We start from the raw sequence: 14,815 nt of genomic DNA, 5'->3' as shown, positions 1-14,815 counted from the left end.
GTTCTTTAAGTGTTTTCACACCATCCCCTCTGAGTCCAAGTAATGCTTGTTAAAATGACTGTTAACAAGCCCTCCGTTACTGCTTCCCTTTATCTACAGTATGTGTGTGTGTCTGTCTTGAATTCATATAAAACACGTACGCACAACCTAAATTTAAGTTCAAATGGGTTCACTCGTTGCGCCATGGCAGCAAGTGCTGGGAATGTAATCAGGTGTTGAAGAGGAACAGAGGAGCACATAGTGTGTTCATGACAGCCAGCTGAGAGTGTGTGTGTGTGTGTGTGTGTGTGTGTGTGTGTGTGTGCGCGCGCACATGCGCGTCACTGTAGGCGGTGCAACAGACCACTGATATATGTCCAATAAGACATTCTGGAGTGAGCTCAGATATCACTCATCTCAATGCATAAAGCCAGATACAGAGGATTTTAATGTGTGAGCAGTCTGATGTATGGCAGCACTGGCCCAATCATACAGCACTCTCAATAACAAATGATGGGACGGGCTCCAGGCTCCTTCGCTCTCACACACACTTTTACTGCATCGGTCCACAGTGGTTCATATTATGGACAGTAGGTCAAAGCTGAACTTTTACTACTTCCAAATGTCAACAAGTAAATGTGTGGAGACATGTCAGTTCCAGTTCTGAATAATAACACATGGGCCACCTGGTGTAAGCTTTCGCAATCTTTTTTGTGCATTTCTTCGTATTTTTTACAAGTGTTTCTTTTTTTTCCTTTGTCTTTGCCTGTCTGTCAGTCTGGTCTATCTACAGTCTATTACAGATTACTGTCAACCCATATCCTTACCTGTCCATTTGCCTGTCTGAGTAAACTCTATAATACTAAGTTATATCACCCACTCTGAGGCTCCCTTGCAATCTCCGTCTCCCTATATATCGTTCTTGGTCTGTCCATGTTTCTGTCCGACCTCTTATCTGTACTTAACATCTTGTCTTGGTCTTTTCTAGGTAGATGCGCTGCGTGTGCGACTGGAGGAGAAAGAGCAGTTTCTGACCAAGAAGACCAAGCAGCTGCAAGACCTGACAGATGAAAAGAGTACGCTAACAGGAGAGATCAGAGACATGAAAGACATGCTGGATGTCAAGGAGAGGAAGGTTAACGTCCTGCAGAAGAAGGTAAGAGAGCGTTACAGCATCACACAGTATCTGAAAGTGTTGCAAGTGCATATCAAACAAATTCCTTCGAAGTTAACTTGTCAGATGTGACAAGACCTTCTGGAGAGCCCACATCCTTCACTGGTTCACAAAGCAGAACATTTTGTTAAAGCTGCACTAATCAATATTTTTGTATTAACACTGGATAAAATGATTGTATGAAAAGGGTCGCCTGTAGTGACACACTCACAAGTAATTGTCTAGCACTAGCTGGTGAACATACTGGAATAAAAAGACAGATTTCTCTTGCAATAGCCAGTGGAGTAGCGCTAAGAGATTGAATATTGGCTCCAAATGAGTAATAAAGTTATAGCATTAAAGATACCCCTCAGTGAAAATCGGGTTTTTAACCTTGTTAACATATCCATGTGGTGTTTTTCATGTGTTACAAGACATATTAGGAGCAAAATAAGCAGTAAACGCCATGTCTGAGCGTTTCTTGCTTTCAAACTGCAAGGGCAGTCTCAAGAAAATAGATTCAGTCAGGCTGGGTATATGACGCCTAAGGAGCCAATCCCGTTTATCAAGGGGATTTAAGATAAATAAATAAATATCAGACACAATTTAGCACATTTTGCAGGGCATTTTAATATTGTTTAAAACATGACCGGAGGTGGACTTTAACTACCCAAAACAGCCCAAACACATGATGTCATCTATTATTACATACATTTTTTGCCCCCTCAATGTTTAACTCAAGTTGGTGTCCATGTGTTCACCATATCAACTTTATTAGGTGATAACAAGTCAATGCTGTGTTTTAACTTGTTCAGCTGCCAAGAAAAGTTAGCAAAGTGAGCAAGCCCTGATTATAATAAGGTTTAGGGTTCTACACAACAAAGTTATGTATTTCTTTTCCATCCTACATTTTCCTGGAAAAACTAACTATTAAATCACTTTTATAGGGAAACAAAGAAGTGCAGATATTTGATCAGTGACAGGTTTATTGTCTGTCACCACATCAGGTAACTTTTCATTATTAATCAGCCATCTTGGAAATTAATTTTCTGTTCTGGTTCTGGCAACATGATCATGTTGCTGGCATTGTGAACAGACCGTGAGAGTGTTTGTTATATGAATCACTGAACGTGTGCCCAGTAAGATCTGCTTCTCACAGTCTGTCACGGTTACATATGGTGAACACACATACCTACACACATAAACGTTTACTGTGCAGTGGATGAGACAGATAAGTGAAAGCAACATCTTATTTCTGGTCCCAGCGCAGCACACACATCCCTCTATATGCCCACCTGCTCACACACACACTTAAACATACACACACACTTATACTTGCACAGCAAGTCTCAGAGTCCTTAATGACTTTTATAAGGTTAGCTAATTAGGCAGTGCCTGTGGCCGCCTGTGGTGCGCATGTTGGCAATTCCTCCATAGACCAATTACACACACATAAACGTCCCCGCTCAACTTCTTTGTTTCCTCTCATGTCCTCAAATTAGATCTCCCTCTCTCTCCTCCCTCCCACCCCCGTGCTGAGTTTAATGAAAAAGGGCTCCAAAGGTCACATGCAGTGCCATCAATCTGTGTGTATGTGTGTGTGCATATATATGAGCACAGGAATATGTTCAAATGCGTCACCGTGTTATGTTTGTGTGACCTACAGATGTTTCTGTAGTTTAAAGATGACCTTTATGCGCACCCTGCGATGTGCTCCTTAGGGTCACACCTATAGCTTTCACTTAATAACCTTGTTTAAGCAGATAAATGGGGCCCCTCTACTTATTGATGTTTCATTCATGTTGGATTTGAACTTTATTTCATTGTCAAAGTATGTTTGCTATAGGCTGCCAGTTCATTCTGGAGGCATTTGTTGGGAAGTTTAAAGATGTGGTCACTATTTGTGTGCTTTTTTTGAGAGTGTTGCTATGTGTAGTTTCAGCCTTTTTCATCCCTTCAGGCTCAAAAGTGAGATTAGGTTGGATCATGACCAGGCAAATGTTTGGTTTTTGCTGCCTGTCTGGCTGATTTATCACTAGCCAGTTTTCGCTCCTTCGTTAATGTTTTTATTCCTCCACGCTGGCAACAGCTGTGGCCAGGAGCATTATGTTTTTTCAGTTGTTCATCTATCCACCCACCTGTACAACTGCCCATTCCTTCTCAGGAATTCTTGGAAGAAATTTTGTTCAAATTTGGCACAAATGTCCACTTGGACTAAAGGATAATGACAAAGTTTCACAAATGCCTAAAAGGATGAAATTGTGAAGTGATGACATTTTATATCCAAAAAGTCAAAGGTCAATGTCACTGTGACACCATAATGTTGAGCTCTTTATCAGTCCTCTGTCCTCCTCTGTAAAAAATAGTCTCAAAGTGAGGACAGCATGTTTCTCACTGGAAATTATTCACTGGAATCATACATGTCAATAGTAATAACATCCTTATTGCCAAAAACTACACTTACCTTTTATTAAATTCCTGAAAATCTTCACTACATATATTATATGAATCTGGACAGACATAGATGTAAACTCCACCTTGACTGGTTGGCGGAGGCAAACAACGGCTAGGCAGTAATCTGTCTCTTTGCAGAAAGCCTCCCTCTTCCTCAGTATTCCTGCGTGTTCCTCCTTTTCTCCTGTTTTTCACTCTTGGACACCAACCACTCCTCACATTGTTTCTACCAAACTTAAATGCCGTCTCCAATCATTCATCATGCCACTATATTTAAATTCAGAGGTCAAACAGCACACTTTGGAAAATGTGTCATGTCAATACATGACTTCTAAAATAATGTTTCTTACATGTGTTCAGATGAAATGCGTGGAAGAAGAAATGATATTTAAATGGAGAAGCAGACCATTTTACACTGTGAACTGACAGGTGTTTCACTCCATTAGCCACACTTTATACACTGACCGTGATCTGATTGGTTTTCCAAACTTCCCATTTCCCAACCGTCCCCGGGGGCTATAACTTACAGTGCTGTGTCCCAGGGGAAAGGCAGGAGTGAAGCAAGGAGTCAGAGCTAGTTTCCTTTCTGGGCTTCATGCTCTCTAAGTTACTGCCGGCTTATTATGAAATACACCGACCAGCTCTGTTTGTGTTTGAAGTCTTTGCAAGCATTATAAAGTCTTCCTCAGACATCTTAATACCAAGGATGTCTTTCCCAACTGAAAGGTGACTGCATGTTCTTCACCACTTACATAAACTTGTCCTTCGGACACTGACCAGAATCGGGCATGTTTCAGCTTGATCAGCTATGACCAGTGACCTACCAGTCAGTGTCAGATATGTCCTGTTCTCTGCCGGTCAAACTTACATGTGGTGGGGCTGTGGGTCCTCCACAGCTGCCGTGGGGAGTCAAACCCTGCTGCTTGTCATTCCCCCACTCTCTCTCCCCGTTTCCTGTCATATCTTCAACTGTCTTATAAATTAAAAGCATAAATGTAGGCGTCTCTCGTCTCTGCCATCTCTTTCTTTTCTATCTCAAAGGCCTTCCTCTCCTGGTACATTAAAGGACTTACTTCTCCTTTGTTTTTCCTTGAGTTTGTTCTTGAAGACTTTTCTGTCACTTTTTTCTGTGTTCTCCTTCTTCAAATGGAAGGTAGTCCTGATCTCAACCAATTGAGCACACTGTCTTTGAAAGGCCCCTCTTTCTCTCTTTCTCTCTGGACATTCTTTACATCTCCAGCTTTTCTTTCATCTTATTTATGTGTCTCTTCACACAAAAAGTTTCTTACATGTTTTTTCAATAAAAAGTTTTTTGGCCTCTGAGTCCATCTGCCCACCCCCAGCCTGTCTTTCTCCAGAGCGAGATGAAAACCTCCTCATGCATGAATCCTCTCATCTCTGCTGCTCCGGATGGGACTGACTCTGCATCACCCTGATAATCATCAGAGTAATGCAAAGTCAGTCAGGTGATCATATTCTACAAAAGAAATATGTTTTTTTTTTACATGTCATCAAGGGGACAAGCTGTTTATTTTAAATCATTCAAATAACTTCTGAAAGTCATATGACACCCCAGAAGCCATTTCCACCCTTTGAATTTAAATCATGTTTTAATGTTTCAACTAGAATGTGCGTCATAGCCTCATTTTAAAGCTTCTGCACCTTTTCCTCTAAATTTTGCCATTAGCTGGTGTTGAGGATCATTAAGCTAACTATGAATATGTGAAAATATAGAATTTAATGGCTGCTCCGGACAGATTTTTTTTCTTTTTCAGCCAAAAATGTCTAAAATGTGTAAAGGTTGCTGAGGTCTGCTGTTATTACTTAATGATGAGGGACTATTTAGTAACTGCTCACATTTATGTGTACCATATTGTAAAGCTTACCTTTATTGGCTCCTCAATGAGATGTTAGTGAAAAGTAGTAGTCATGCAGTAACAATTCTCCATGTTTTTCTCTCTTTGTCTTTATAATGTCCAGTTGCTGTTGGTCTTGACAAATAATCCTCATAATCAGATTTCTTAGTGAATTCTTTCTGACACCAAGTTAAATAAACTTAAGGCACTATGAAGTACAGATGCAGTGCTAATTATGTAGAATAACAATCACAAAAACTGCACAGTCACCTGTCAGTCTACATGGCTTCATTTTTTACACCAAATGGGACCAGAATATCTTAGACTTAGAAGGAGTCAATATACAGTATTTTTTTCTTGATGCTTCCCAATCTACAGATGCAAAATTTTAATTGGTGCAATCATTTTCATGACAGAATACACCAGGTAACCATTGCTTATTGAATAGAAAACAAAACATGCAAATTCTATAGTGGAACAAACTATAGTAGTAGATGGATAGATATTATATATAGTACTATTAGTGTTTTAACTAACCATCTTTAACCCCCACTCTACATTTAGGCAAATATGGTACCTACCAAAAACTGGCTGGTCCTGTAAAAGTTCCATCAGTGAAATTTCTAGCACTATTTGGAAGTGCAATGGGCAGTTTTATACTTTGTTTCATAGACTAGGGATTTTTTCACTTTTAACTATGCCTTTGCATTCTTATCCATGTGCAGCATGGCTGCCTGTGTATCCTGTGTGAAGTGATGGTTGTGGGTGTCCTCAGAAATACTACACAAACACAAATGCAAACATGTAGTTTAAGAGCATTTTCCAGCCTTAATGTCATGGTGTGTTTGGTCCCCTGTGTGCTGAAATGACTGCTCTGCAGCTCATCACAGTTCTTAGAATCGCCTCCATTATGATGTGTGGAGTTTTAAGTTCTATGTACAGTGCAAACAATTGCCTGGGTACAAACTCTGACATTCATATAAGGCAGAACTCAGTTTCAACACACATCAACTCAGACAAGCTTGACAAATGTTATGCAAAGTTCAAAACCAAATGCTGTCATAATAATAATAATTCATCTTTCTAAGTAAATTATTATTAATAGTAATTAATATTATTGCAAAATATTACCAAAGGCACACATCAAGTCTCTTTTTTGAACTGAACATTTGATTCTGTTTCTTAAAAGACGATAAAACTGCAGTGTGATTCTCATTCCACACTCTTCACTAATTACAAAGCGTGTATTCAAGTAGCTGTGTGGAGGCTTTTAGACTATTTAATGCCTCATTTGACACACATCAGCTGATGCTCCTACAGCTCACTGCAGACATCACATCTGAAACACCACAGCAGCAGCAGCAGCAATATTTTAGGAAAAGGAGACAATTTATACATGTCTACTTATTTGTTTAGTATTATTGTTAATAACATATTTCTATATTAAAATGTTGTCCTCTGGCTATGGCTATATTGTCCTATGGCTGTCGACCTTTGTCGCATGTCGTGTTCACATCTCTCTCCCTTTGTTCCTATCTGCCTCTATACTATCAGCCTTCCAATAAAGGCAAAATTAAAAAAAAAAAAACCTTAAAACAAAGAGTCATACAATAGCTACACACTGTAGTCTTGTTCACCTCAGTTTGATCTTAAGTCACAAAATTTGAGTTGGATTTACTAGGAACAAATCAATTTGTCAACATACTGTCAAAGTTTTTTATAGGAAATCTTTCTTCATTCATCAGTAGTTCCAATAAAAACTGTTCACAGTGAGGGCGGTCTGTGAATTACCCACAGTAAGCAGGACATTGTTTCTGGAAAAACATGTTGCTGTTGATTTTTTTAAATGTATTATTTCAATGCTTCTAGCCACACAAATGAAATTCCATTTATCTCTGTTGTATTTGGGTGACGCCAGAAAACCTGGCCAAATAATACTAATATGGCTCGATACCTCCAGAGGATGTGAAAAAAACAGGGTTTTCATGTAATTTGGGTGAACCAACCCCGTTATGTGTTATGGCTAATCATTCCAGGGTAATATTTCTAAACCGAATTATGCTGTTTTGGTAAATGGAATGGGATTCAAAACTTAAATCTCCAAAAATATAGGAGCCACATACCCTTTTGTTTCACAAAGTATGTCTTTAGTCTAGGACACTACATCTTACAAAATCCATATACAAGTGGAAAGATATCAGTGTTGCTTGGAAGCACAACTTGTTTCCTTCCCGGTGTCATACTGTTAAAGCCATTGCATTCCTATCATAAAAGACAGAGACTGATCCTGCGTGTTTGAAGTCTTCCCAGCACAGGATAAAGCTTTTCCTGACGCTTCCTGTATCTAAATATCAAGGGTACATTTTCCTCAATAAAGGGGACTTTTCTGATATGACAAAACATCCTGGATACAGAAAAGCTGCAGCTCAATATGGGTCAGCAGAGACGTTTGTGAAAGTTCTGTGAATGTGTTATTCATCAAAAAACTTTCCTGTGAACAAGGACTGTTGTTGCTTTCACGACACAATGGGACGAGGCTTAGCTCAGATCATTTATAAGTTATGGTCGGCCTCCTCCTCATAAAATTATCAGCTCTGAATGACTCAACTAAAAACGGTTCATGGGGCTATCAATCTCCTGTATATATTCCCTCCTGATGAAAAGAGTCAATATCTATACCAGACACACACACACACACACACACACAAACACACACACAGACATGTCATCCTCCTGGACAGCTTTGAGGGTTAAAATGATGCATCTTTGTTATTACGACGAGCTATCTATCTTCACTACAAACAGGTCCAATTCCCAAACCACCCAGAGTGTCGGTGATGATGACACAGGCTGATGACAAATCAACTGGTGCGTCATAATGTGTGCATGTTTGTGTAAATGTGTGTGTATGTATATGTGTACGTGTGCATGCAAAGTCGCTCTCTTCCCAGTCATAAGGAATTGACATCTGGAGACTTAAGATCAAAAACAGTCTGTGGGTGTAATATAAAATGGAATGGAAGTTTTAATGTAAATAACAACAGGGGGTCTGTTTGGTGCATCAAACTGTAGTTCGTAAATCTTTTCATGTTGCAAATGTGTATTCTTTGACTAGTAAATTATGTATTTCTCTCCTGTCTCTGAGTTGTTTTGCATATTTAGAGCTATTCAGATTGTTCTTTTATTGTTTTCTTTACTTCGCAGACTTTAAATCTTTACATAGTTTATGGCTAAATAGACTCCTGTAGCTTTTATTCAACTTTAACAAATTCGACAAATTCTACCAAATACTTACAGGCATGAAAACTGTTGAGGGGTGAAAGAGGTGTGAAGGCAAGACACGGTAGCTACTAAATGCTGGTATCTGATTGCTTTTAGGATAACTCTGGTGTTGGTCACAAGGTAACAGAATAATCAGACTGACAAAATATAGTGCAAAATAATGCATATTATATATATAATATATCATCTGCTGCAAGAGGAAAGAGATTGATACTTGGTGACACTTAACACATTTCTGTTGGGGACAACGTGACATTAAATCCAAGTTATGGCCACTGTTCTCTGTAAACGAGCCAGTACTTAGATAGCTTGCTAACAAGTCAGGTTTCCTCCAATATGATCTCTTTCTTAATGCTTTCCGGCTGGCAGGTGTTTTCTGCAAAAGAGACCAAGTTGCTGCACAAGAAATGAGAAGTTATTGACAAGTAGAGAGGCTGAATTGAGTGCACACTAGAGACCAAGCTACTGTGCAAAATACTGAATTAAAGACCATCCACACCAAGAACTATAACTATGAAAACTGTTCTAAAAAATAGTTTTAAGTCAAATGGATGGCAGAGTCCACTCCACAACTATAAAGTTGCAGTCCATCCATTTGAGTTAGAAAGATTTTTCAAATGATATTTTTATAGTCTTGTTTTCTATTCTTGGTGTGGACAGGCCCTTATAATGAATTAACAAACCTCTTAACAAGAGGCTTTAATGGCTTCTAGAAGAATATCAAGAAGAATAAGATGAAAATAAATGAGGAAGAGGAAAAGGGAAAACAAAAATAGGGTTATATCTATCCATCTGCCTGTCAATTTGAAATGTCTGAAGCATCCTTCTTGCCATGCAGAGTCAACCTTAAACTGCAGTGTGCATCACTCATTGATGCCCTATTTTCTGTCTCGGGAGAGTATGACGATTTTTATCTTCTCTGAGCCTCTCCATGGACAATCATCGTGACTTACAGCACAGTACCATGATGTCATCGCTGTAGTTTGAGCCTTGCATTGATTTTTATAGTTAGAGGCTGAATTTTACTAAAAATAATGAGGAGCTGGTCTTTAAATGAAAAAAGAAAATGCATATGCCAGGCCTGTGCGGGCATTTTCAGTCTTACGTATCACAACACAGAACAGTGGCCGCTCTGTTCGAGCCCTCGGTCTACGAGACCATGACCAATGCATAATGATGCATTTATTTATTTATTTTTTCATTTTTGGTTCCTCTTTTTTTTTTTTTCTTCTTTCGCTGGGGGGGTAGGGGTGTGGGAGGTACACGGGCAGAGCCGGTTGTGGTGTGGTTTTGGCATACATGTGTTATTCATGTTCAAACATTGTGGTCGTCTCAATCCATATTCATGCTTTTAAAAAGGCTGGCTGTGTGCGTGGAAGTATAGTATCCCCTATCGTGTTCCCTCCCTATAGCGACCACAGACAGGGAGATTCGATTACGTCTGCTCGGCCCGCGCTGGGCATTTGTGTGTATGTTTGGGTGTGTGTGTAGGATGTCCTGTACACAAGGGTCTCTGTTAGTTATGATAGTGTCTAGCAGGTCCCCCCTGAACTTTCTCAGGGGAGCCCGGCTCTGTTTCAGGGCATCCTCTGCCAGACTCTGTCAGCACTTGCTCTGGCTGGGTGTCATCGCTGGCTCTGGCCCGGTGTCATCGGCACGGCATGGCCTTTGATTGTGAAGAAAAGTAGAGCGCAACAGTGATATAGAGATAAATAGAGATGTTCCCTGGCCTTCTACATTTCCTCTGTTTCCTCTCCCCCACTTTGATCTCTCTCTCTGTGGAGCACTTGCTCTCTTGTCTGTCCTTTTCCCTAATTTTCTTAGCTGTCCATGTTCATGTCCCTTGTTTAATGAATGGATGCACATCATCTAATGACTGTCCACTATTAATGTCGTATTAATCTGAGCAAACTGTTTATGCTGACCATGTTTTCCCGAAACACCTTCAGTGCTCCTTCCACTCTCCTTTCTCTGCCTCCTCCCACATGTTTTACGCCCTGCCCAAAACAACACTGGCCCTTTTGAGTTTGATGCTTACGGATAGCAAGGGGAAGTGCTGCATGTTGATAGAAAGGAAAATATTAGTCCAGCATTGCCACAGTGTTTATTGTGGGTGCATGTGTGTGTGTGTGTGTGTGTGTGTGCATATGAATGGTGTTTAAACAAATATGAGCGTTGCCTACTGCTTTTTTGTCCAGATGTGCATGATGGACAATGATTTCTCTATCCTATTGTAAACTTATTATTTTATATTACTTATTCAAACAGTCATATAATAAATGTTGTTGCCTAGACAATGGATTATGTCTAATGACACACCATGACCAGGGCTGGGTAACAAACCTCAATATTTTTTGATTGATTAGTCACAGAGATGTGACCACAGCAGCAGTACTGAAAACTGCCAAATGCCGCAAGTTGGCATAAAATGTTTGGTCAGATTCTCAGGCTTGTTTACTTAATCTGTGGTCAGATATGTCATGATCTGAATCAGGAATCTGCTAATTTTAGTTTTATCTAAGGAAAGTTCTTGTAAAGTGACTTCATTCAAGCCAACACTGAATACTGATGCACTGATAAGTGTGGTCCATTTTGTTAAATGAAGAAGTTGTTTGTTCAGATACCAATACCATTACTGGTAAATGCCTCTGATACTGCCTAAAATGCTCGTATCCATATCGGTGACTATGTCAATCCATACAAGAATCCGATACCACATAATTTATGAACCTTGAAATGGGATCTTGCCACTTCCCAGTAACATCCTAGCCACCTTTTTCTTCCCCAGGATGGTAAAGTTATGTTCTATGGCATTTATCTCTGTATGTATTTGTCCATGTTTTACTAAAGGTTTAACCTGAGCCAGGCTAAATAACAAGAGCAATCATATCACATTCATACAGGGTCAGCAGTTAAAAGCTGAATAAAAAGAAAACGAAAATTAACACTAATAATATTTTGAAAAAAAAAAAAAAAAAGCACTGGTATCAATAAGTAAAGTTCAGGTTCAAAAATTATATCAGAATATCTATATATATATAACCATAACCATGGAAAGATATTGAAAAAGATATTTGGAATTTAACTCAGGTGTATCATATTGGAATTTGTATTAATAAAAAAAAAACAAAGAGACACAGCCCTAACTAATGCTGTTACCACTTGCAGTCTAACCTCAAAATAATGTTATAAAGTAGAGCTATTCAAGAGAATAGCTTGAATAACTAGTAACTAATAGTAAGTAAGTAATAGTAACTATATAGAAGCATCTATAATAGGACTGGGTGATACAGCTGCAAAATTTATCAAAATAAATTTCATTTTAATCCATATTGATAATTATTGATAATTTTTCCTACTTTTGATAAAGACCATGAAGAAAAATTTTGAATTTAACTACTTTATTTTGAATTTAACTGCCTTACTTTACTATTTTATATATCAAGGCACACTGGTAATACTGGTGAGCCGGCCTGTCCTTTTTTCAATAAAAAACTTCTTCACCATCTGCAATCATTTTGTCACAAATCACCGTCTCTGTTGTTGTGTCACATGTTGCTGGTACAACTGAGTAACACACTTGTTAAATGATTGGCTGTTTGCATGTCACGCACGCTCCACTGTGAAGGAATGTGATTGGCTGGGGCCAAACAGGCAGGTCTTCGCCTGATATTTGAAGCATTACGATGATGTTGTGCGTCACACAAGTTGATAAGCAGATAGACTGTAGAGTCAAGTATTCCAGGTGAGTCACTGTGTGTGTGTGTGTGTGTGTGTGTGTGTGTGTGTGTGTGTGTGTGTGTGTGTGTGTGTGTGTGTAACAGCTGTATTTCTCAGATATCCTTATAGATAACTCTTTACTGCATTTGTATGTTCCTGCGTGTGAGCGTGTGTGTGATCTTGATAGATCTGTGATGAGGCCACCAATGCCTTTCATCCTAATGGATTCCATCTGACCAATCACAGCGCAGAGACATGGCTACAGATAAGCCTGTTGGAGCTGGGGAGGTTCCGGTAAACAGCTTGTGATAGGCCCCCCTGTATCCCCCTCTGCTCCTATCAGCAATCAGCCGGGGTTAATGGTGAGAGCCCGAGGCTGGCTGATTGGAGCCAGGCTACACATCAGTCAAGACAAGCCCAGTGTTGGGCCATATGTCAGACTGCAGCTATTCAAGTCTGTCTTCTTCCTGACCACAACACGTGCGCTTCACTTCAAGATATCAGACGTGTTTGATGACTCTCTGACTCGATGAAGAACTTAAACCTGATGATGACGCAAGCCATAACTCAGGCTGACCTGTTTCAACCCAACCTGCTGGCAGTCGAGTGTTTCATACTGTAAGATCAGACGAGGCACTTCAGTTTCTGCCCAACCCGATCAAGTCTGACCCTCTGTCTCTCAGCTGAACCGTACACTCTTAGAAATAAAGTGCTAAATAGAGCCGTGAAGGGTTTTTTGGCTTGTCCCAATAGGAGAACCCTATCTGGTTCAACTTTGAACCCTATCAGAGAGTTCTACCTAGAATCCAACATAAAGGGTTATAACCAGAACCATCTTTGAAAAGAACACTCTCTAGGGGTTCTATTCAGAACCTTTCCTTTTTCTAAGGGTGCTAAATGGAACCCATCTTGGGGTTCTACTGAGGGTTCTACCTTTTAATATTCCAAGGATTTTATCTAGAACAAACTTTGGGGGTTATACAGATAATCTTTTATATTCCAAGGGTTTTATCTAGAACTCACCAAGGGGGTTCTACGGAGAACATTTGTATATTCCAAGGTTTTCATCGGGAACACACTGGGAAGGTTGTAGACAGATCTTTGTATGTTGCAAACAGGAGGTCCTACAAAGAACCCTTTTGTATAATGTTACAAAAAAAACGCATGACGAACCTTTGATGAAAGATTTCAACAATGCTTGAAGAACTATTTCTTACAAAAAAGGGTTCTTAATGGAACCCTTAGTCTTACGAAGAACCCTTGACAAACCTTTTATTCAAAAAAGGGTTCTTCAGAACTAAATGATACTGGGTAGAACTTCCATTTTGGAACCCTTCTAAGTGCGTATGATGTATTTGACCTTTGACCTGGTCACTGTAAAGTGGGCTTGGGTCAGAAGCTACAGGTTGGAACATGGCTGCTGTGGTCCCCACTGGGTGGCCACATATAAGCAAACAAGTGTCTTTCTTTCTTTTTTTTTTTTTTGTTTCTTTCTATTTTCTTTCTTTGTGTCTTTCTTTTCTTTCTTTCTTTCTTTCTTTCTTTCTTTCTATATTTCTTCTTTCTCTGAGATCAAAGGGCTCCCCTTCTCTCTTCTCTCCAAAGAGGAGAAAAAGAGGAGAATTAATACTAATGGTGCTGGGAGCAGAGGAATAAAGCGTCGGGGTAATTACCCAGCAATCACTGCAGCATTCCGCAGCTGAGGGGGGCAGAGATAGGGGTCTTGAGCCTAAAGAGCATGGACGTGGATCAACTTGGCCGGCACACACACAGACACACTCGTGCTCACGTACAGCCTCGCTTGCACAAGTGCAATCTGTCTTCATTGAACAGCTCGAGGTCTGCAGGAGTCTCTGCCTGCTCGTTCTGCTCTGTGGTCGACCAGGAGAAATCACTATGAAAACAACGCTCGCTTCGTCTTTCTCGCTGTTTCTCCGTCGTTCTCCGTGTGCATGCCTGCATCTGTGTTGTGTATGTGTGAGTGTACATGCGCGTGTGTCCGTGTGCTGGTGTCTATTTGATATGTATGAATGCAGCGGAGGGTCTCTGTGTGAATGACTTTGTGGAGGAATGTGTGGGGGAGAGGGGGAGGATGTCTGCTTGTCATATGTGTAAGTGCTGTATGCAGCCCCCATCGCCTGAACCCAGCCCGACATTCACGATAATAATCACAGCCTGATTGTGTGTGTGTGAGTGTGTATTCCTCAGAGATCTGAACTATATGTTCAGTGTAAGCCACATGTTACTGAATTAGTGAATATATTTCCTGTTTGTGTATGTTCATCCATATGCAAATGCTTTTATGCACATACACAAACAGAGGGCCTTATTTATCAAGCTACTAAATATTTGTGCTTCAGTAACCATAAAA

The 14,815-nt window shown here is 39.9% G+C and overlaps 1 protein-coding gene across 1 annotated transcript in view; it reads left to right on the top strand.

Annotated features, from left to right (window-relative positions):
- Positions 1 to 14,815, top strand: part of LOC146325264 (ERC protein 2-like) — a 232,680-nt gene that overhangs the window by 55,269 nt on the left and 162,596 nt on the right. Inside the window, exon 9 of the mRNA XM_084721167.1 lies at positions 968 to 1,135. Within this exon, the coding sequence (XP_084577293.1) occupies positions 968 to 1,135 (168 nt within the window). The remainder of the gene's footprint in view (positions 1 to 967; positions 1,136 to 14,815) is intronic.

This window comes from Lutjanus erythropterus, chromosome 6 (assembly GCF_056507025.1).
Source record: "Lutjanus erythropterus isolate fLutEry1 chromosome 6, fLutEry1.hap2, whole genome shotgun sequence".
Lineage (NCBI taxonomy): Eukaryota > Metazoa > Chordata > Actinopteri > Lutjaniformes > Lutjanidae > Lutjanus > Lutjanus erythropterus.
The sequence above is the reverse complement of the archived record's forward strand: the minus strand, read 5'-3'. Positions and strand labels throughout refer to the sequence as shown.